The sequence below is a fragment of the Drosophila subpulchrella genome, chromosome 3R, assembly GCF_014743375.2.
Source record: "Drosophila subpulchrella strain 33 F10 #4 breed RU33 chromosome 3R, RU_Dsub_v1.1 Primary Assembly, whole genome shotgun sequence".
Taxonomy (NCBI): domain Eukaryota; kingdom Metazoa; phylum Arthropoda; class Insecta; order Diptera; family Drosophilidae; genus Drosophila; species Drosophila subpulchrella.
Window position 1 is genome coordinate 10,721,131 of NC_050609.1, and position 19,990 is coordinate 10,741,120.

At 46.0% G+C, this 19,990-nt stretch overlaps 4 protein-coding genes across 6 annotated transcripts in view; 1 reads left to right on the forward strand and 3 right to left on the reverse strand.

The window, feature by feature from the left end:
* Positions 1-5,555, reverse strand: part of LOC119563018 (proteoglycan Cow) — a 46,734-nt gene extending 41,179 nt beyond the window's left edge. Inside the window, exon 1 of one of the 2 annotated variants that reach the window (XM_037876213.1) lies at positions 5,080-5,555. In XM_037876213.1, the coding sequence (XP_037732141.1) occupies positions 5,080-5,217 (138 nt within the window). In that variant the 5' untranslated portion in view covers positions 5,218-5,555. The remainder of the gene's footprint in view (positions 1-5,079) is intronic. The other variant, XM_037876212.1, reaches the window with a different exon arrangement.
* A 1,514-nt stretch (positions 5,556-7,069) lies between these two features.
* LOC119563017 lies at positions 7,070-11,013 on the reverse strand. The gene is made up of 8 exons (XM_037876211.1): positions 10,588-11,013; positions 10,382-10,476; positions 10,143-10,325; positions 9,891-10,079; positions 8,403-9,832; positions 8,011-8,337; positions 7,839-7,943; positions 7,070-7,777 (listed from the first exon to the last, which is right to left on the reverse strand). The coding sequence occupies exons 1-8, from the start codon at positions 10,625-10,627 to the stop codon at positions 7,717-7,719; spliced, it is 2,430 nt and encodes an 809-aa protein (XP_037732139.1). The 5' UTR covers positions 10,628-11,013; the 3' UTR covers positions 7,070-7,716.
* Positions 11,014-11,583: 570 nt separating this feature from the next.
* Positions 11,584-17,201, forward strand: LOC119551801 (arf-GAP with coiled-coil, ANK repeat and PH domain-containing protein 2). 2 transcript variants are annotated; one of them, XM_037861355.1, is made up of 10 exons: positions 11,584-11,960; positions 13,479-13,595; positions 13,675-13,768; positions 13,833-13,997; positions 14,063-14,206; positions 14,521-14,816; positions 14,983-15,120; positions 15,185-15,343; positions 15,397-16,551; positions 16,606-17,201. In XM_037861355.1, exons 1-10 carry the CDS (start codon positions 11,908-11,910, stop codon positions 16,790-16,792), a joined length of 2,508 nt encoding a protein of 835 aa, XP_037717283.1. In that variant the 5' UTR covers positions 11,584-11,907; the 3' UTR covers positions 16,793-17,201. The 2 variants fall into 2 exon arrangements, with proteins under 2 accessions (XP_037717283.1, XP_037717294.1); XM_037861366.1 differs by having other exon boundaries at positions 15,004-15,120.
* On the reverse strand, positions 17,105-19,556 carry LOC119551813 (zinc finger protein 184). Its single transcript, XM_037861377.1, has 3 exons — positions 18,421-19,556; positions 18,224-18,357; positions 17,105-18,163 (listed from the first exon to the last, which is right to left on the reverse strand). The coding sequence occupies exons 1-3, from the start codon at positions 19,487-19,489 to the stop codon at positions 17,447-17,449; spliced, it is 1,920 nt and encodes a 639-aa protein (XP_037717305.1). The 5' UTR covers positions 19,490-19,556; the 3' UTR covers positions 17,105-17,446.
* Between the last annotated feature and the right edge of the window lie 434 nt (positions 19,557-19,990).

A 19,990-nucleotide genomic window follows, 5' to 3' on the forward strand; every position in this document is an offset into this window, starting at 1 on the left:
ACGTGACTCATAATTCTCTGCTGACTTTTAATCTGTAACAATGACCTTCTAAAAGACTGTTATAACAAAATTGTCATTGCCATCAACTAACATAGAACCGAAATTATTTTGTTTTAAATCTATATCAATTTTGCACCCCAAAAAAATTACCTAAAATGATATAACAATTACTTAAATATTGGAAGTGATGACTTTGAAGGTATATATAAATTTTAAAATAATCGTAACACATAAGTTAGGATAATATCTGTATTGCCTTGACTTATTTGGACTACATTTTAGGTAATTCTTTTTAAGCTATATATATATATATGGTAGGCTCATACTTTAGGTCATTATTATTTAAAATAATGTAATTGTTCAAAAATTGTAAGTCACTTTGTTTTTTGAAACTATCCCAAAGGCATCTCTAGAATCGGTTCTTGTAATAAACTTGTTTAACAAATGCAAAAATGAAATTCCCCCCTGTGCATATCCAATGGAAATTTTGTTTTCTTTGTGTGTAAGCGATTTGCAGCCTTTTTAACCTTTGCTGCAGGCTATTTGCCATTTGCAGCGTGTAGCAATATATCCAGTGGCTCAGTTCTCGCACACATGCAGGCAATTTGCTAATGTGTACGTGCAGGACTCGACTCCTGCCACAAAGAAATTAAGCTGGGTGGTTATTCGGGGGGTGGCGATAGGGTTGCGATTGGCAAGGACGCAGGGAGGCCACAATGCGATAAGGGCGACCATAAGACCATAAAGCAGACGAAAGCGGAATGCACAACAAGGCTGATAAGTGGGCGTGGGCCGGTGAATAAAAGAGTAAAGTGAGTAAAGTTTGCAGCGGATTCATAAGTTTTCCTGTTCGTTTGTCTGTTTGTCTGCATTTTTTTTCTTCTTTTTTTTCGGAGAACAGAGAAATTGTTCTGTCTAGTTCGGGTCATATTTTCTTCAGACCAAGAGCTGTGTCACTCCTGGGAAATTTTCATCGCAGGAAGGCGGCAAGAAAATTGCTGGTTTCAGACATTTCAGCTGCCGGAGTTCCCTCGCTGTTATTCGGTTTTTCGGTTTTCTGGCATGCAATATGCAAATCTCTTTAGCCCGTGAACCGTGGGAATGGTCCTGGAAATTGCAATGCTAATGAAAGCCAAACGAACTGCATGCCCAGTGAAGTCCTCTGTTCTGCGCACCTGAACCTGGCTAAGCTCCGGCTGAGAAAAGCTACATTTGGCCCGAATCCGATTCCGGGAGCCCTAAATAGGTGCTAATGCAGGGGCCAAATAGCCAGACAGCCGAATACTTATGTCGTTAGCTTTTACAGCCGTTTTTATAACTTCTCGGGCCATGATGATGTCCCTGCTGGCCATGATGTCCCTAACTCACGCACACCCACTCTACACTCCACTGAACCTATTTAGCATCCTGCAAAGTTTCGCCAGCGTGCTGGCAATTTATGCAACAGTTTGACAACATAAAAGTTTATTACATAACTTGCACTACACACGGCGCGGGGGGTCAAACGGATGCTGAGACCAGACATTATCCATCTAGTGCCCATAAAAATGGATCCTGACCAGAGGCTGGGGAAAGCTGTAATTTAGCCACATTCTGATTTAGTTTTCAGTTTCCCTGAGAGAGCGAGGTGTTTCTATACCATGTCCATGGGATATATAGTGTCTGCAGCACTAAGTGGCGCTTATACAAAATTATGCATATCAACTTTATGGCTGGCAGCCATTTTCACACACAAAATGCCACCAGCCGAGATGTTTACACACAAAGAGCCCCACGTTTTGCATATATTACGCATTGTGTGTGATCCAGAGTGAAAGTCTGAGCCATGGGGCCTCAGCTTATTTCTATTTTACTCCCATTTTATTCGCATTTTATTTTATGCTGCAGCGACACATTTTCCCAGCGCTCAAATTGCAAAATGCACAATGCAAAGATTTATTTTGTGCTGACAAACAGAGCGTCATTTGTTGGTAATCGATGGGTAAGAGCTTCTGACTTTCAGACTCTCAGTCACTGAAAGTGGCTGTTTGTCTGCCTGATTTTGCCTATATCTATAGGATAAACTAGCAATGAATGGCTGGGGATTATTGCTTGGTTGGCAGCCATGCGGAAATGTCGGCAAATCAGGCGAATTCCTTGCGATCTAAGCTAATTTATTATCATTTTTACGACTAATGCAGAGCTTACAAAACGGATCCAAATTGGACCGGGAAATGGAAATGTATACCATGCATAAATCATAACGAAATGCTATTCCTATCCCATCCCAAAGTGCGTGTGTATCTGTGGGCTTTCGCTTCTTTTGTGCTTGATTAACGTCAACTGTTTATGGTTATTTATTTTGTGCCGCACACTTCGAGGCCATTTCCTTTTTGGCGGGGATTACTTCCGCCTTCCTGCCAGATAACCCAGCAAATTACCTAGGGATACAGAAAATATGATTTCATTTATTCATACGCCTGTATCGGTAGGGTTCCTCTGAATACTTTTCGCTTAAATCCTTGGCTGAAAACGATTTTCCCTCACAATTTGTCTTGAACTTTCGGCAAAGAATCTCTGACTTTGCCCGAAAACTTTTCAATTAAAAGATATTCAGGGAGTTACCAAAAGTCCAGGCATGTGTCGAAAATTTCGATGTTACGGAAATCTGCGAGAAATTTGAATTCCCACTTAACTGCAGACAATTTGGTTGTATAAACTTTTCAAATAATTTATTCCATTCGGCGAATACTTGAAAAGCCAGAAGTTGGTGAAATAAAAAGTACAATTTATTGCGAGAAAATGAAAATGTGCGATTAGACGTTATAAAAACTAAGCGCAGGAAATATAAAATGGCATCAAACGGAGATTTTTGGAACATCAAAGTGAAATTTATGCAGAAACAAAAGCGGAGGCTGTAAATTGCTGGGTTGTTTGTATGGGAGACACGCACGAAAAACACAGATACAAGGACACATGTGGATTCGGTTTGGAAACTGTTTAAAATTCTGCGTATGTAGTGCCTGCCAAAAATTTCACATGCCTTGTTTCGTGAAATTTTTCCTTCTTTTCCTATGGAAACTTTGCGAATCGCAATAATTTTGCTTGAAGGCCGCTAGACGAACTGTGATTGTGTGTGTGTGTGTTGAGGCACACACACTGGCACAGCAGACTATTAGCACATACACACACAAACACATTCGGGAAGAGGGCTCAACAATGGCCGAGCAAAAAAGAGCTCGGAAAAATGGGAAGGAAACGCAGAGAAATAAAACCAAAATGGCAAACAAAACAAACACAGCACAACATACAAAACGGAATACAACAAAAAATAATAAAAAGGAAAAGAAAGTCAAATTCTGCGAACCGAAATGTATATTCTCTTGAAGCTTTATCGAAGAGGTATTTTCAGATGAATAAATCAGTTCCATTAAAGTTAAGGGTTATCGATTGGTTCAACAATCCCCCTGAAATATTTTGAGACGAGCTTAACTATACATTTCTAAAAAAAAGTTAAATTCTGCGAACTAATATGAATGTACTCTTGCAGTTTCAACCATAATCTACTATATATTCAAAGTTAAACGAATCTTTTCCAACATTAGATATCGATTATAGATAAGATTTAGATTTTATTGCAGCCAAAATAGATTAATATATTACTAAATTATTATTTAAAAATATTTTCTAATGAGTAGTTATTAGCCCTTGAAGTGATGCCGATTGCGAATTCTTGATATGGATGAAAATTCATCACCAAACTTCTAACAATACTTGAAAACCCTCTGTTAGAGTATGGAAAAGAACTAGTCCAGAGCGAAGAAAAGCTGGAGAGAAAGCAAAGCGCCAGGCAAATAATACATTCAAATGGGCGAAAAAAAAAACAAAGCGACGACGTTGCGTCTGTGACTAACAGTCATCGATGAGGGGGTGCTTCGGGTGGTTTTCGGGGGTTCTTTGGGTGGGTTTTCTGGGCGGTTCGATGGGATCGGGTGGTGCGTGTTGGCAGACCGACTGAAAGCAGCTTAGCGCTTACTTCATAGTTTACGCGCAGCCAAACGACAACAAAAATGCCAAATGCTATTGATTTTCCTCGCTTGGCTGGTACTTGTACCTATCCGCCATTGGGCCTCCTCCCGGATCGGCTCCGATATCCGGACAGGTGCGTGCCAAAGACCTGAACAAGAAGGGAGCCATAGAGCCGTAGAGCCATAGATAGCCCAGCTCAGCCGGGTCAGGTCTTCGGTCTTCGGAGACGGGAACACCCAGGCTACTACAAATCGGATTTGCGTGAGTAATTGGCACGTCGCATTCTTTTTTTTTTTTTTTGGGGGCCAGAAAACGATGAGCGGAAAAAAACAAACAACACGACCGGAAGTTGTTGGTGTGAAACCTCAGCAACGACGAGCTGGGAAAAAAGTTGGGCAAATAAAAGCGCAATCGCGTTATATATGCCACAGAACACACAGAAAAAATTGACTTTTTACTTAGGCTTTTGAATGGTTTTTGTATCCCAATGAAAAGGTTCTATGTTGTGGTTTCAGATTTCAAACTAATTTGTAGGAAGCAGTCTAATTAAAAAGCAATTAAACTAATTTGCCAGAAATGCGATATAATTAATTACATTTTTCATAGCATACTTTTAAGAATATTTTCAAAAGTTTTCAAGTCTTAAGAAAATTTGGATTTTGGGGAATAGGGGTAATCCCAGTATCTAAAATGATAACAAATTTGCAAGAAACAAGGCTAAGCATTGGGACTACTAGTTATTAGACTTTTTCTTTCGGATTTAAACCATAATCTCCCTCAAAAGATACGACAACCATTTAAAAAGCACCCCATAACTGTTAATATCTAGTTGACATTGATGGGTTTTTCTCCGTGCATTCCGCACTCTTGCGCCTCGGAGCCTTGGCAAATGTCAGCAGTCAGCTTAAGGCGTATTAAGTAGGAGACAGACAGGAAGAGTGGCAAACTGGGAGGCGGAGACGCATCCGAGACTCAGACGGGGAATCCGAATCCGAGCCGTTGGCAAGCGGAGACAGTGAGTAAGTGGGGCTGGATGGCTGGCTGGCTGCCGTGAAGCCATTTGGGACTTACCTCATCGATAAACTCGAAATCGCCGCCCGTCTCGCCGACGTACTTCTTCTTGTTTCTGGCCTCCGAGCTGCCAATCAGGCTGGATGACATCAACACCAGCGCCAGACAAGCGCTGGCAATCAGCGGCGAGTGCTTCATGGCCTACGTACGGGAACAGGAACAGGAGACGACAGTGGTGGCTACGGAGGAAGTGCTTCCGCTCTCGCTGGCGCTAATCGCTGGTGTAATGTCCTGCGGAAAACTACGGACGCCCTCGGCTCTACGCACTCACGCACACTCACTGGCGGAATCCACGCACACACAATCACGCAGCTAGTATGCTAAGCTATGAATGACAATGAGTTGGGTTTTGTTTCTGTTTCTGTTTCTGATTTTGTTTTTGCTCTTGCAATCGCAGACGCCTCCGCGGATGAAGTGCAGCCTGGACACGGAACACTGAAGAACTGAAGGCGATGCGGCCGAAACGTAAACTGAGCGCCTTCGAGTCGAGCTGCTGAGTGGCATCCACCGCGGCGGGCAGCATTGGAATTTTGCGACACTTGCTCCGAGGTCTAAGAGTGCTGTCAGGATGCGCTAAGAGAGCCACTGGAACAGCAGGGTTGTCACGATGCTTTGCGAAAAATAGAAAAATATTATTAGAATAAATTTAAAATAAAATGTATATTTTATTAAAGTGTAGTTTGAAAATTAGTCATACTTACTAAGAGTTTTGTTCAATGGCATAATTCGAAAATTAACTATTTTTACCTACATTATACAATTCAGCGTTTCTTTATAGAAATATAGATTTTTAAAGACAATAGATGCGGTAAAAAATATAACTTATTATCAATAAAATTTAGAATTAAATGTTTAATGAATTGTTTTAATTATTGTTACTTTGTAATATTTTTTAAAGTGTCTAAAATAATGTATATTTATACTTTTATTAAGTATTTCAATTACTTTCAGCCTTCAATTACCTTACACACAACTTTAAACTTAATCAATTAATAATCATAAGTATTTAAATTGCATACTCACAATCCCCCAATCCTTTGCCCAGTGTACCTCAGTGCGTATGCGCAATGTGGGCCAGCTCTCTCTCACTCGATGTGGCCCTCATCCCCTTATCCTTAGAGCAACAACTGCCAGGCCCTTCCCGAATGCCACCACCAACAATATGGACAGCGACTAGCGATTGTTTAAAATCGATTTTCCGGACTCTCTTCTCTGGCCACCCATTGCCAGAGCTCTGGAATGCGGGCTCGGGAATTCTCTTAAGCCATAATTGCTGGAGCCAAGGCAGCGGGTCGTGAACCTGCCACTGGCGCCCAATGCGACTTCGCATCCCAAATGGACTTGAGTTTTTTTTTTCGCTAGTGTCGCTGGCTGTTGATTTTTATGTATTGGCGCTTGGCACACTTGGACCACTGGTAACGCGGCCGCTGTTGGCCGGGAAACCCCAAAACCATTTAACGCGTCAGCATCAGAGCGTCTCAAAGGCTGGCCAACGCTGGTGAGGTCCTGTCGCTGGAGTCCCAGCCACGTTGTAGCCGGACCGAGGACGGAGGACCCGTAGGCTCTGTCAGTTTCAAATTAATAGCCACGCACACACACACACCACACACACCCTGCGCCGCTGTGGGGTGTGCATTTATTATGTGAGTGAGCCTGTGCTTGCCTACTTTCGTCCTCGTCGCTGCTCCTCGGCTGCTTCTCTATTATAATGGCATCATTGACTTGTGCTTTGATGGCTGCTTTGGCCCGGACAGGACTTTGGTTGGGCCCACTCCACTCCCTCCTCTCTGGTGTATGTGTTTCTGAAGTCCGCCTCCACTTGATCCCCGTTTCGGCACGGACGGCTGGCGCCGGTTGCTGCCTTTTTTGAATATTCGGCTCACACTTCCTGCTGCTGGGGGCCGCCTTTAGGTCCGCCTTTTTGCACTAGGGACGCGTTACTTGCCGGAATTTGTCGGTGGCCATGGGGCCTTAAACTCTGCTTTGCTGCTTCTCTTGTAAAACTTTACATTTTATTGGATTTCCAAATGATTTTCAATCAACAAGTCCATGTTATGCAATATGTAGTATGTGGTACAGTTATTGTTTTCTTTTTCGCAGGCATTGCAATTGCTAATCAAATTGATTTTCACACATTTGTTCAATGGCTCAATAAAATGGCTACTAGCAGGACCTGTGCTTCATGTCACGACTTAAAAGCTAAACATTGTACAATAGATACATGACACCGCTTTAAACGTGACTGCACAAAGCACATATTTTGATTATAAACACAAAACAAAAAATTGTATGGTAATGTGGTGGATTAATAATTATTTTTTGGTTAGTTACAAGTCTTAAACGCTTTCTAAACGAATGGAAATGCCTGGAAATGATTGTTAGTTTCGGCTGGGAAGAATCGAACCCTAAACGTAATGTATATATGTGTATTTGCGACGTGCAGCAGCTGCTTCTTGTTCACTGGGCGCCTAATGTTGCTAGTTCGTAATTTTCTCTAAGTCCTACATAAAAATATATATCTTGTATAAAAACGTGAATACTATTAGCTGTGCTGCTGCCGACACTTTTTTGGCCGCATTCATATTATGGCTAATAAAAATTGCTCTTATGTCAGAGATTCCGTTTACAGTTTACGGTTTACAAATGCACTTTAAGAGATTCCATGCGGCTCACAATCCGGCGACGCAATTCGGCGTATCTGCAATGAATTTATTTATTTAGTAGAGTTGTGGTGAAACTTTAAAAAATTCCAAGCTCACCTTTCCTTTATTTTGGCCACTTCGCGAGCTATTTCCTGATCATAACGCTCCAGAATGGCACGGCACTCGGGCACCGATAGGTTTAAAAATTGAGCAACTTCATTACTGATATGAAGAAACGGAAACGGAAACTGTTAGCAAGAGTTCAGTTGAAGATTTCGGGATTACTTGCCTGATTTCGTCAGTTTTGCGCGAGTCCACTAAAAACATACGAGCCACATCCTCATGAGGTCCCAAAGTGACGCGCGTAATCAGAGGATACTCATCATCCTTCAGACGCTTCTGCTCCCCGTTGTCGCGTACAATGAAAAGGGAAAAGTTGCCCGGCGAACTGTCCACCTTGTACTTTTCCAGCACCAAATTAATAACTTCTGTCGTGGTCACCATTGAGGAGACCCACACAGACATTTGAGAACCGTAGGGAGGCGTGAAAAACGACGTCTCCCGATTGTAGTAGTGACCATTGATAGAGCACCGACGTTTCAGCTTGGTACGAGAACTGTTGATGAAAGTATTATAATTACAAAATTGATAAAGATATATGAGCTTATAAGTACAACTCACCGACGGTTGCCACTGCGTCGCTTGATGGCTGCAGCTCCAGTGCGCGGAGGTCTCCTTAGCACCACACCGTCTTCCGTCACGTGCAAGCCAGCCGATCCATCGCCGTCTGGACCTCCAACTCCCTCGCTGGCAGTATATAACTCCTCTGTTTGCGTAAGCTCGTCGCCGGCAGCTGCTCCACTGGTAATGGACGGAGCATCGGCACGACTTGACTCACCCTCGCTGCCGGCAGCCACATTCTCTTTGGGATAGCAGTCCATCTGGATTTTGATGTACCGGAGAGGAATATCGCTGCGCCGCATGGTGGCCAGGCGTTGTGGACGCAGCGTGGCCTCGTCGTCGTCATCGCTGTCGGAGTACACAAAGCAGCTGGGTCCCGACTTGGAGCGGTTAATGCCCTTCTCGAACAGCTGCCGCCCCTGTTGATATGGCTTTTTCTGGTCCCTGCTAGTCACTGTGGATGCGGAGGCAGATCCGCTCTTCTGCAAGGCGTACTGGCGCTGCGTGGAACGGGGTGAGTCCACACTGCTGCGCAGATTCATGGTGTCGTTAATCAGAGATGGATCTATGGAGCGCAAAGCATGCTCGCAGTTAAAGCTTTTACTCATCACTGAATTCTCGCCGTAGAGCTTGAGTGAATCATGAATGCGAGAGGGATCAATTGGCTGATTACGCTTAAGGGTGCCTTCGTTGGGCTCCGTAAAGGAGTTAGCCCCATTCACATAGTCCTGATGGACACTGCGCTTAAAGTCCTCGAAATCCATGGGCTTCAGGGTATTATCATCGCAGGTCTCGTAATTATCCAGCGAAGTCTCAGTGGTAGACAACGTTGTGGTATTCTGCGTATTGGTATTGGCGGTCAACGAGCCCGTGGCGGTCATAAAGTTGTCCGTGCTGCTGCTGTTGGTCGTGGCCGATTGAGTGGAGCTGGATTCAGTGGTGGTCGTGGTTTCCGAGGACGTTTTGCTGGGCGAACTGTCGCTGGAGGACTGCGAGGACGGCAGTTTGACCGGCATGGTTTCGTAGATGCGATCCTTCTCATTGTGACGTCTCTCCACTTGCAGCAGATCATCAATGTCGTCCCAGTCCAGCTTCTCGAGATGGTCCAGCTTGGAAGGCAGAGTGCTGGACACACAACTTGTGCTGGCCGTTGGAGCCTCCACCAGAGTGCCGGAAGAGTCCGTCGTGGTCGTATCTTCGTCGTCGTTGGACACCTTGCCATTGGTTACCTCTTTGCTGTTGGCTGTGGTGTTGGCCGAGGCATCTTCTGGGGTTGTGGGCAGCTCGGAGATCTCATTGAGGCTGCACGAATCGAAGGTCATGCTCTCGGAAAGTGAGACATCCGTGGAAAGTTGGTCCACCTCGCCTGTGGTGGTTGTAGGCGGAGCCAGCGACTCGCTAGCCTCGTTTTCCTTGTCCGAACTGCTTTCCTGTGAGTGAAACTCACATGAATTGCATGGTTTATAATTGATTTAAGAGTTAACTTACATCGGCAGCCTTGGAGACCCGACAGGAGTTCCTCTTGCGTACCAAGATGCGCTGATCGTCGTCTTCCTTGAGGTGAATCATTCCCTGAACGCCCCAGTAAACTCGAAGGGCTCCTTCCAGCACCAAGCGGTTGTTGACCTCGCGGCTGCGTATCTCCAGGCTTTTGTTGTCGTAGAATTGGTTGTAGACCTGCCCATAAAAAGGGGATTTAATGAGTCATTTGTGTCTCCTTCGTACTGCTGAATGCCGCACCTTCAGCTTGGACTCCAGGTGATCACGCGGCAGTGTGGGGCCATTGGCCTGAGCTCCAGCTGGCTTCTGGGCGCCCTTCTGCCCGTAGCTCTTGTGGGACTCCACCCGGGTGCCATGGCCAAACAACTGGGGACCAAACAGGGCTCCGTAGCAGGGCACATGGCAGTAGGGCACACTTTTGTGCTGGAATACACAGATTGTTTATAGAGATTATATGACCAACAGGTGATCCCACTCACCTCGGCATGCTGGCCGGGATTCAGACGCTTGCCGCACTCTTCGCAGCGCAAACATTCCGGATGCCAGTCGTAGCCGAGCGATTGTTTACGTTCCGCTGTGCGGGGCATAAATAAATATAATTTACAAGTTATTTACGGATCGCTGTGTGTGCTTGGGATTGGGATTGAATTTGGGTTTGTGTGTGCGTGGGTGCTTGTTGTATTACCAAAGTAAACGGGTTTGCCGCACTTGTGGCACTTCCACATTCTGGATTCCAAACAGGTCAGGCTAATACTACTATATCCTCCGGGAATGGGCGTGTTCCAGTCCTCCTCCTACTCCTCCTCCTTATAGAGAGTTGTGACGTAAAGACGTAATGAGTTGTATGCAAATGAGGCGATTTAAAGCGATGGACACGAAACGCAAATAGATCGCTGGACGAGAGGGGGCAAACAGAAGAGGGGGCTTGCGACTCTGATCGGTCAGTCGGTCAGCTGCGCTGGAAGCCGTGCGAAACTCATAGTTTTATAAATGAAACTGGCACTGGGCACTCCCACACTTGGTGCACGGGGCAGGTGCATCGGGTTTCGGTGCGTTCTTGAGTGGATAATTGCACTAAAACCAAAACAGCACCAGCAGAAAGAGAACAGAACAATGAAATGAAAATCGCGCGTTGTGCAGGACTGGTGTGGTGTTCTTATTGGAATATATGGGCACCCTAAAATCCAGCAATGGTTTTAGTTTAGCTTTTTCCTAGCTAAATCAGATAGCTAACTTGGTTTTTCGAGTTCTGATAATATACGAATTTGTAATCATGCAGGTAGGAATATGGTTTGATTTTCAACCGATGATATTTGTGTGTCTCCCCCGATATAAATGTACATACTTTATAGGAGGAAAAATGGGATAGAGAAGATTTTATTGTAGTTAATCTCAATTAGCATTTTTAGCTATTTGCCATTTCAACGGTCGGAACTGGCATCTCTAAGACTTAGAGTTGGCAATGCTGCAGATTTTACATTTTTGTTTTTAAAATATATTTATCTATGCTTCATCAGGCTTTTAACTTCTAGCCTGCATTTATAAAACCCACGTTTAATCTATTTAAAGAGCTTGTCTTAAAAATAAAGAATAGAAAATATGGAAAACAAAAAAGCCCGCCAAAGTGCCACAATCTGCAGCTGCAAGATTTTACGGAGATGCTGCCACACTTTTCCCCGAGAGTAGAAAGTGAGACGTTTTAATTTGTTGTCTCTGCGCGCTGTGTAATTTTGTTTAATTCGGCCCCGAATCGCGTAAATCGGCGTGTCTCTCTAATTTGGGCCAGTGCCCTACGTGTCTGGCCGTCGATTGTGGAGGATGCGAGGTGTCCCCCAACTTCCGGCTGCCCGCAATTAGGTTCCCCGAGAGCCGCCCTCGAAAGTCGCGAATCGAAATCTCCACTTTAGCCAGGAAGGCAGAGCAGCAGCAACAGGCCAACGAAAATTCACAGGCCCCAATTAGCCAACAGTGCAATTTCCTTGACAGATTTGTGTTTCTGGTCAAGATGCGCGCCACCATTGAGTTCGAGGAGTGCCTGAAGGATTCACCCAGATTCAGGTGGATATTATTCGCCAGATAGCACCACCCCCACCTCCTACTTCACCTCCTCTTCTGGCTGAGATTTGCATTGTTCCGCGTAGCGTGACGGGTTACTATCCAAAACCAGATACGGCCCACCTCCCAGAACCCACCTCCTCCACCTCCACCTGAAAACGCGGCTTAATCATCCATCGAACAAACTTTGTCCCGTCAGCACTGTGGAATGTACGAATGTAGTGCCTGCCCCCCAATTTCCGCAGCTAATTGTCGATGCTCTCGTCTCGTTCCGTCGCTCCTCTTCAAACGCCCCGAAGTTCGCTGCCGATTGATAAGATTTCACCCAAATTGCCGCTTCTCCACTAATCGCATCCAAAGACAAAGCTTTCCCTCGTAAAACGGTGCTCAAAAGCGGTCATAACTTGTTTGCCCAGCAGCCCAATCCCCACTCCCCCTATTTTTTTTTTTGGTTTTTAGCACCTGCAGCAGCTTCAGTAAAAAAAGAAAACCGGAAATTAAGGTCTGGAATTTTAGAATTCTTTTGCAGTTTAGTTGTTCCGTCATCTAGAGAAGTTCTATCCATAACTAGGTTTATTAAAACTCGGTAGACCTCTTTCTTAAAACAAACTGCAATCAATTAGTGTGATTCATCCTTTGTAAATAGTCAGTCATGTCAATAAAAGTTAAGAAACACGTTACAATCTGCACAGTTATGCTTCATAAATATAAAGGACTACAAATAATTATTTTATTTGAAAAATCAATTTTTTTATATAAATAAATTTAAATATTTCTGACTAATTTCCGTATTTTCCTAGCACTGCGATAGGGGATAAACTGCCAAGCTTAAAATAATTATTATCGAAAGCAATAACGTACTGCGCATTCGGCTCAATCGTGGCAACTACAAAAAGATATATGTAGTTTTTAAATTTCGTTTGTTAATAGATACATATATATGTATATTATAGCAAGATAGCAACTTCCTAAAAAAAACCGCTCAGAATGATAAAACTGCTCTATAGTAACCCTGCTAAATTCAGAACTTCCTTCCCTTTGCATTCCAAACTTCCACTTGAAATAACAAAACCCTCTGAAAGAGTACGTAAGTACTTTGTAGAACATTTACAAAGTTAAAACAAAAGCAGTGCCCGACAAATCGATGGAATTCACAGGGGAAAAGGCGAGAAAACACCGAACAAGACGCAACAAAGTGATACAAAAACTTGTCCCCGAGGAGAAGACGGGGTCTTCCCTATTTTGTGGCGACTCGTCTTCAATTGGAAGCGCAAACAGCGCTTTAATAAGTCCGCATAAATTAAAAGTGTCAACATAAACAGAGGCAGAGTGAGGGTCTGAGTAAGGGAATCATCCGCTGGCCCCGCGATAACTTCTTTGATTAAGCTGGAAGATTATATTTACCCTGCTCAGCCAGCCGAAGCCAATTTTAATCATCATCAGCTTACCCACGCCGATGCCCATCTTTTGTTTACATCCCGACAAGATTGTGCTAACGTTTTCAATTTGTTTTTTCGTCAGACAATTTGTGTCCAAGGAGGAGAGCGACATCGAGCACTTGGAGCAACGGCTGGAGAAAATCATCAAGCTGTGCAATGTGGCCGTGGACTCGGGCAAGGAGTATGTCAAGAACCAGAGGTAAACAACTCACTGCGCAATATCTCGACCTCATGCATATTCATTTGCATCGATTCTCGGTATTTTTCTACTTCTCCAGCGCCTTTGCCATGTCCTTGTGGGATCTGCAGCAGCACTTTCTCGACAACAAGAACGCCCACAATGCGCTGGGCAAGCTGATTCACTGCTTTCAGGTTGGCCTTTCATTGGAGTGCCTATTTTGCTATATATAGCTAATGTCCCGAGTTTGTTTTCCAGGAGATGAACAAGTTCCACACCATCCTGTTGGATCAGGCTAGTCGCACGGTGCTGAAAAATCTTAGTGTGTTCGTCAAGGACGACATCAACCAGGTGAAGGACTACAAGGGGCATTTTCTCAAGGTTTCCGAGGGCTACGACAATGCGCTGATTAAGAACGCACAGGTGGGCTTGGCTTGTGTCAATAAGCAGAGTTTACTCAAGCTTACATATGACTTCCCTTATTACAGGCCAGCAAAAACCGACCCCAGGAGATGCAGGAGGCTGCCAACATCCTTTCCGCCTCCAAATCGTGCTTCCAACATACCGCTCTGGATTATGTCAACTATATAACACTGGCGCAGGCTCGCAAGGTCCCCTCCATATTGTCCACGGTAAGGAAAGGCTTATCGCCCTGTAAATGCCATGAATGGAGTGCCCCACGACCACTAAGTAAATAAGTTTTCTGATTTGTTATTGCTATGACGTCACTGTTGTGATATCAATGTGAACTGGTATATGTATGTTCCATATCTAAACCCATTGATCAGCATGTTGAGTCAGTGGTGCGCTGGCCAATTCGCTCAGTTGTCTATCGGGAGTGCTCGGAGTTGGATTGTGGCTGTTGGAGAAGGCTGGATAACAATAGCAGCAATTCTTTGCTTTTGGCACGTTCTCATGCTGCTCTCCTCTGCTCTTTTTTCGGCAGCTGTTGGATTACTATCAGGCGTGCGTGACCTATTACCACCAGGGCTTCGACCTGTGCAACGACTTTGACGAGTTCTTCAAGAACATCAGCGAGGACTTGAATACTCTGCGCGGCGACTACCAGCAGCTGGAGAAGGCAATGCAGAACCGCCATATGAGCGTGAATCGCTACTGCGACTCGAACACCAACAGCACCTCAAACAAAATCGAGGGCTATCTGTTCAAGAAGAAGTCCAAGGGCTTCAAGACCTGGTGCCGGCGATGGTTCTACCTCAGCGACAACCAGCTCGTCTACAGGTGGGTGCACTCTGCCTAATTAACGCCACTCATTTCGCCCATCCAGAAATGCCATCCCATCTGCTTGCTTAGTTAATCAATCGTCTTCTTTTCGTTTGCAACTTTTGATTTTTGTGATGTTTTTGTTGTGTGGTGTAATGTGATGTGTTGTGGCCGTACGCTGAAGTGATTTGGATTCGCATTGCAGAAAACGCAGCAACGAGGACTCGTTCTCGGTCATGGAGGAGGATCTGCGCATCTGCAGCGTGCGTCCGGTGAACGAGGGCGACCGCCGTTTCTGCTTCGAGGTCATCTCGCCGACCAAGTGAGTGTTTAATGTCTGATTTGCTATAAAAAATTGGGTATTCATTTGGTTCCTCCCTCTCTAGGTCCCACATCCTGCAGGCAGACTCCGCCGACATGCTGTCCCTGTGGATTTCCGCGCTGCAGCACAGCATTGGAGCAGCCATCCAGCATGATTCCACGCACCACTCGCGCCCACAATCGACGAACACTCCCAACAACGCTCTGCCCGCAAAGCGTAGAATGTATGTTTGAATCATCATCGAATTCCATTTGTTTTATGAGCAATTTTCCACAGCCACTGGGAGGAGTTCCTGAAGATACCGGGCAACGCTTACTGCTGCGACTGCAGGAGTCCCGAACCACGCTGGGCCTCCATTAACCTGGGCATCACGTTGTGCATCGAGTGCTCCGGCGTGCACCGGAGTCTGGGCGTCCACTACAGCAAGGTGCGTTCCCTGACGCTCGACGCCTGGGAGACAGAGAACGTGAAGGTGATGATGGAGCTGGGCAACGAGGTGGTTAACCGCATCTATGAGGCACGCATCGGTGATGACTGTGGGCTCAAAAAACCCACAGAGCAGTGCGAGATTGGAGTGCGCGAGGCTTGGATCAAGGCCAAATATGTGGAGCGGCGTTTTGTGTGTGGAATGCCCAAACCGCAGGAGCTGCTGGCCAGCGAGACGGCCGAAGTGCTCAGCATAGACAGCGGCGGCGTGGTGGAGGATGGTGAAAGTGGCGGCAGTGGAATCGCCAAGCGGGCCACTCTCTCGCTGGGCGGCACTAGAAAGTGGGCGGTGAAGAAGCTGAGACGAAGGCAAAAGCAGCGACCACTGCCCAAAACCTTGAGCGACGATCCGAGCATCTACAACACAGCCAAGACTGGCGACGAGTTGGACGATGACGATGATGATGAGTCCATCAACATTCCCTCGATGTCACTGAGCATCTCGCGCGACGATTTGCTGGTGATTGGCGACGACCTGGCCCTGGACAGATTGGAAACGCCCGGCATTCTGGGCAGCGATCAAGAGAGCACCGATGGCGAGTCGGATGCCGAGACGCCAGAGGAACTGCCCTTTTCGCAGCTGGACGCTAACCAGCTGCTGTACATGGCCTCAGTGGTGCACAATCTGCCGGTGATGTGCATGGCCTTCGCTTTGGGTGCCGACAAGGTCTGGAAGAATCCCCAGGACCGACAGAGGTCATTCCTGCACCAGGCCGTGATATCCGGCTCTGTGATGGCCTGCGAGTTCTTGCTGCTAAACGGTGCCGCCATCGATGCGGTGGATGAGATGGGTTACAGCGCACTGCACATATCCACGGCCAAGGGTCACATCGCCCAGGTGTATCTGCTGCTGAAGCATAAGGCTGCCTACGACCTGGCCTCCAGTGACGGAAAGAAGGCCCTAGACATAGCGGTGGACCAGGAAAATGCCGACATTGTAACGCTGTGAGTGGGATAACCAAGCTTTAAAGTACAAAAACCTAACTATCCTTCTTCCAGACTCCGATTGACACAACTGAATGACGAGATTGGACCCAACGACGAGTACAACGGGGAAGATGAGACGTACAAGAATGTGATGAAGGACTTCTCCAAGTTACCCGCTAGCCAGACGAGGGTTCTGCGCCAGCGCCACGACTCAAACACCCTGGAATCGCAGCGCAGCTCTTTGACCAACTCCGACTAGCAGTGGGCGATGGGTCGCAGGAGTTAGGAACTTACTCGTTATCAAGGAATTTGTTCCGATTAGTTGGCTAGGGTGATATTGGATTGTTATTGGCTTTATAACGCATTAACCAAGTATGTTACACGGTTTCGATTTCCAAGGAAATCGGTACGGGCTTGTTTTTCTAGGTAATCTCATTTAAAAAGCGCTTCCGATTATACAAGAAAATACTATTAATTGCATTTTGCACTCGAATGGCGTGCATTGACCATTCGTTTTCTCTAAAGCGCATTTTGAGTCCCGTTTTTTGGCATTTAGATTAAGTTTAAAGTATTCGTAGAAGAGTTGAGTTTATTAAAAATACGTGTATTTGCCTATCAAATTGTACATCGTCTTATGTGGTATTTATTAAACGATATTGTAAAATGTACTAGCTATATGGTATCCTGTTAAAGAGCTGTTCCAAATGTTCCGATTCGAATTTGTTTGCTAAACTGTTTAACGCTGCATGTTTTCTAAATGTTTTAACGCTATCATGTTGATGATATTTGGTGCCAACTATTGTGAGCACTTCAAGTTCGCGAATAAAGTTGTAAAATATTCAGAGCAAAATGGTTCTTTGATGGTTTTGCAACATAGGGGGACAAAGTTATTGATATAACCACGAGGACTATTCTATGAACCAGCCTGAAACTCTATTTCGCTGATCTCGGGCTCAGATATGTAGTCGGCGGATTTGTTCTTGACCTTGTGCATGGTCGTCACGTGACGTTGGACAGCACTGCGGTCGTTGAACTGACGCCCACACTGCTTGCAGGAGAACATGACGCCGGCGTGGGTGACCAGGTGACGACTGAGGCCAGAAACGTGGTTAAAGCTGCGCTGGCACAGGTGGCACTTATGCGTCCGCGAGTTGCCCATGTGCACGCGACTAATGTGCTGCTGCAGATTAGATTTCTGGGCGAAGCAACTCGAGCATTGGGGGCACTGGTGGCGCTTGGCCCCCGTGTGGGTGTCCATGTGACGCTTGAGCACTTCGCGCTGGGAGAAGGACAGTTCGCACTCGGTGCACTTGAAGGGTTTCAAGCCCGTGTGGATGATCATGTGGCGCTTGAGGGAGCTGGCGCAGGACAGCTGCAGCGAGCAGCTAGGACACTTGAGCGTGCCGCCCTTGCCACTCTTCAGGCCCTTGATGTGGGTGTTGTGGTGCCGCGTCAGCAGTTTCTGCGTGGCAAAGGCCACTGGGCACAAATGGCACTGGAACGACTTCACCGTGTCAGTTACCCGCCCGGTTTTTGGTTGGGGGCAAATGGAGGACTGCTTGAACACCAACTCACTCGATCTTTTTCGTTTGACGGGCGTCTGCTCATCACCTTTCATGGGCTCCTTTTCCTGAAAATGCGTAGACTGCTGTTATAATTAAGTTAGATAAAATATCAAACCATTACTTACCACGATGATGACATTCTCGTCGAAATTAAAGACCTGTTGCTCTTCAGACATCTCTTCGCCCAGGTTAAACACAACCACGTCCTCGATTTCCTCCGATTTCTCGCCACTAAACTGAATCTCGCCATCTTCCTTGACTAAGCAAAAGGGTAAATGAGATTAAAACTGTGTTCATACTTTTAAATAAGATTCCCACTCACTGTTGTAGGAGGTTATTTCGTTGTCTTGATCAAATTCAGGCGGGGAGTCCTGCTTTTGATCCTCCGCATTAATAATGTAGATCTCGCCGTCCTCGGTGTGCACCACATCCCCTGATCCGACCATTTTGATGTCCCTGAAGTCTTCCCCGTCCTCCGTGGGCACTTCTTCCTCCAGTTCGAGGGCGTCCAAATTAACTTCGTTAGCACCTAAAGAGTTCGAGTTCGACTCCAGTATGAATTCTTCATCCTTTTCCGTCTTTACGGGCAGTGGCACCTGTGGTTTGCAGGGTGAGCTAGGGCGCCGCTTGGGAGGTAATTTTAGCTTCTGTCTTGACGAGGAGTCCTCCTTGGTTTGTGTCTTTGGATCCGGCTCTGAGCCATCCAAGGGCTCCCACTGACCGGCCCGCTTTTCGGTAAGGTACACCTCCAGTTCGCCCAGAAGCATGGCCAGCTGCTCCTTCCGCATGTCCTCGCTAACCTCGTGGCGCAGCTCATGCCTCACCTGGTTGCGCACCTCCTCGGCCAGTTCCTCGCGCACCTGACTGCGCACCTCTTCGGCGAGTCCTTTGCGCAGCTCGATGGTCAGTTTGGCTCGGAGCTCCAGGCGGGATTTGACCAGCCGCTTGTTGAACTCCGCCGCCTGCTCCTCCTTGAACGCCTCTCGCCACTTTTCGTCCTCCAACTTGCGCACCTTGTCCTGCACCTCGATAAAGGCGATGGAGTCCTCGAATTCCAGCTCGTCCTCGTCGTAGTCGTCCGGATCCTTGGAGAAGACCCGACTCCGCTTGCCCAGGCCCAGGAGGCGGATGTGCTTGCGCAGCTTCTTCTCCGCCCACTGGCAGCGCTGGCGGAAGAGGAAGGACTTCTCAAGCTGGTACCGGCACTCCTGGCAGATCCTCTTCGGCAGGCTGTCCGTCGCCTTGGCGTCCAGAGCGACGCAGGCCATCAGGCGCACGGGAATCGAGAGCTGGGTGTCGTCCTCCTCGAAGATCGCGTACGCATCCTGGTGCTCCTTGAGGCACAGGCGACACAGGGTCGCCAAGTCGGGATACGACGGCGGCGCGTCCATGGAGTCACTTATTTTGTGCTAAATCAACGTTTTATTTACACGGCGGCGTCTCTCGCATCGCAAAATAAAAAGCAAAAAAATAATGTGACCGCAGGCAGGGCGGGAAAAAATACTTACATTTGGCGAACATTAATCCAACACTGCCTTACTTTTTTTAAATTTAAAATTTGTTAACCTTCGTTTATAATTTGTTCACCTTCACTTCAAAGAGATTTATCAATATTAAAGTTAAAAGAAATTTTGCACTAATATATATTTTTTGTATTCGTAATATCATTTTTAACGCATATAGATTTGTTTCCTCTAATACTTCCAGAGATCATTTTTTAGGTTAGAAATACAAATTCCAAGATTCAATTTCATTATTAAGCACGTGTTTGTATTTTAACGAAGAAATTAACGATTTGCTACTCTATATCTCCATTCTTTTTATGTACTTGCACCCAAGCCTGCTTCATTTTAGATATTAAAATGTAAATACGTTCGACTCAATTAAGAACA

Bases quoted from the DNA above. Each gene is read 5' to 3' on its own strand.
- LOC119563017 (XM_037876211.1), bottom strand. From the start codon at position 10,627: ATGTGGAAGTGCCACAAGTGCGGCAAACCCGTTTACTTTG. The intron at 8,338-8,402 runs GTGAGTTGTACT...TTTCATCAACAG, and splicing joins CGACGCAGTGGCAACCGTCG to TTCTCGTACCAAGCTGAAAC. The intron at 7,778-7,838 runs GTGAGCTTGGAA...AATTCATTGCAG, and splicing joins GTGGCCAAAATAAAGGAAAG to ATACGCCGAATTGCGTCGCC.
- LOC119551801 (XM_037861355.1), top strand. From the start codon at position 11,908: ATGCGCGCCACCATTGAGTTCGAGGAGTGCCTGAAGGATTCACCCAGA. The intron at 11,961-13,478 runs GTGGATATTATT...TTTTTTCGTCAG, and splicing joins AAGGATTCACCCAGATTCAG to ACAATTTGTGTCCAAGGAGG. The intron at 13,998-14,062 runs GTGGGCTTGGCT...CCCTTATTACAG, and splicing joins CGCTGATTAAGAACGCACAG to GCCAGCAAAAACCGACCCCA.
- LOC119551813 (XM_037861377.1), bottom strand. From the start codon at position 19,489: ATGGACGCGCCGCCGTCGTATCCCGACTTGGCGACCCTGTGTCGCCTG. The intron at 18,358-18,420 runs GTGAGTGGGAAT...CCTTTTGCTTAG, and splicing joins CGAAATAACCTCCTACAACA to TCAAGGAAGATGGCGAGATT. The intron at 18,164-18,223 runs GTAAGTAATGGT...ACGCATTTTCAG, and splicing joins ACGAGAATGTCATCATCGTG to GAAAAGGAGCCCATGAAAGG.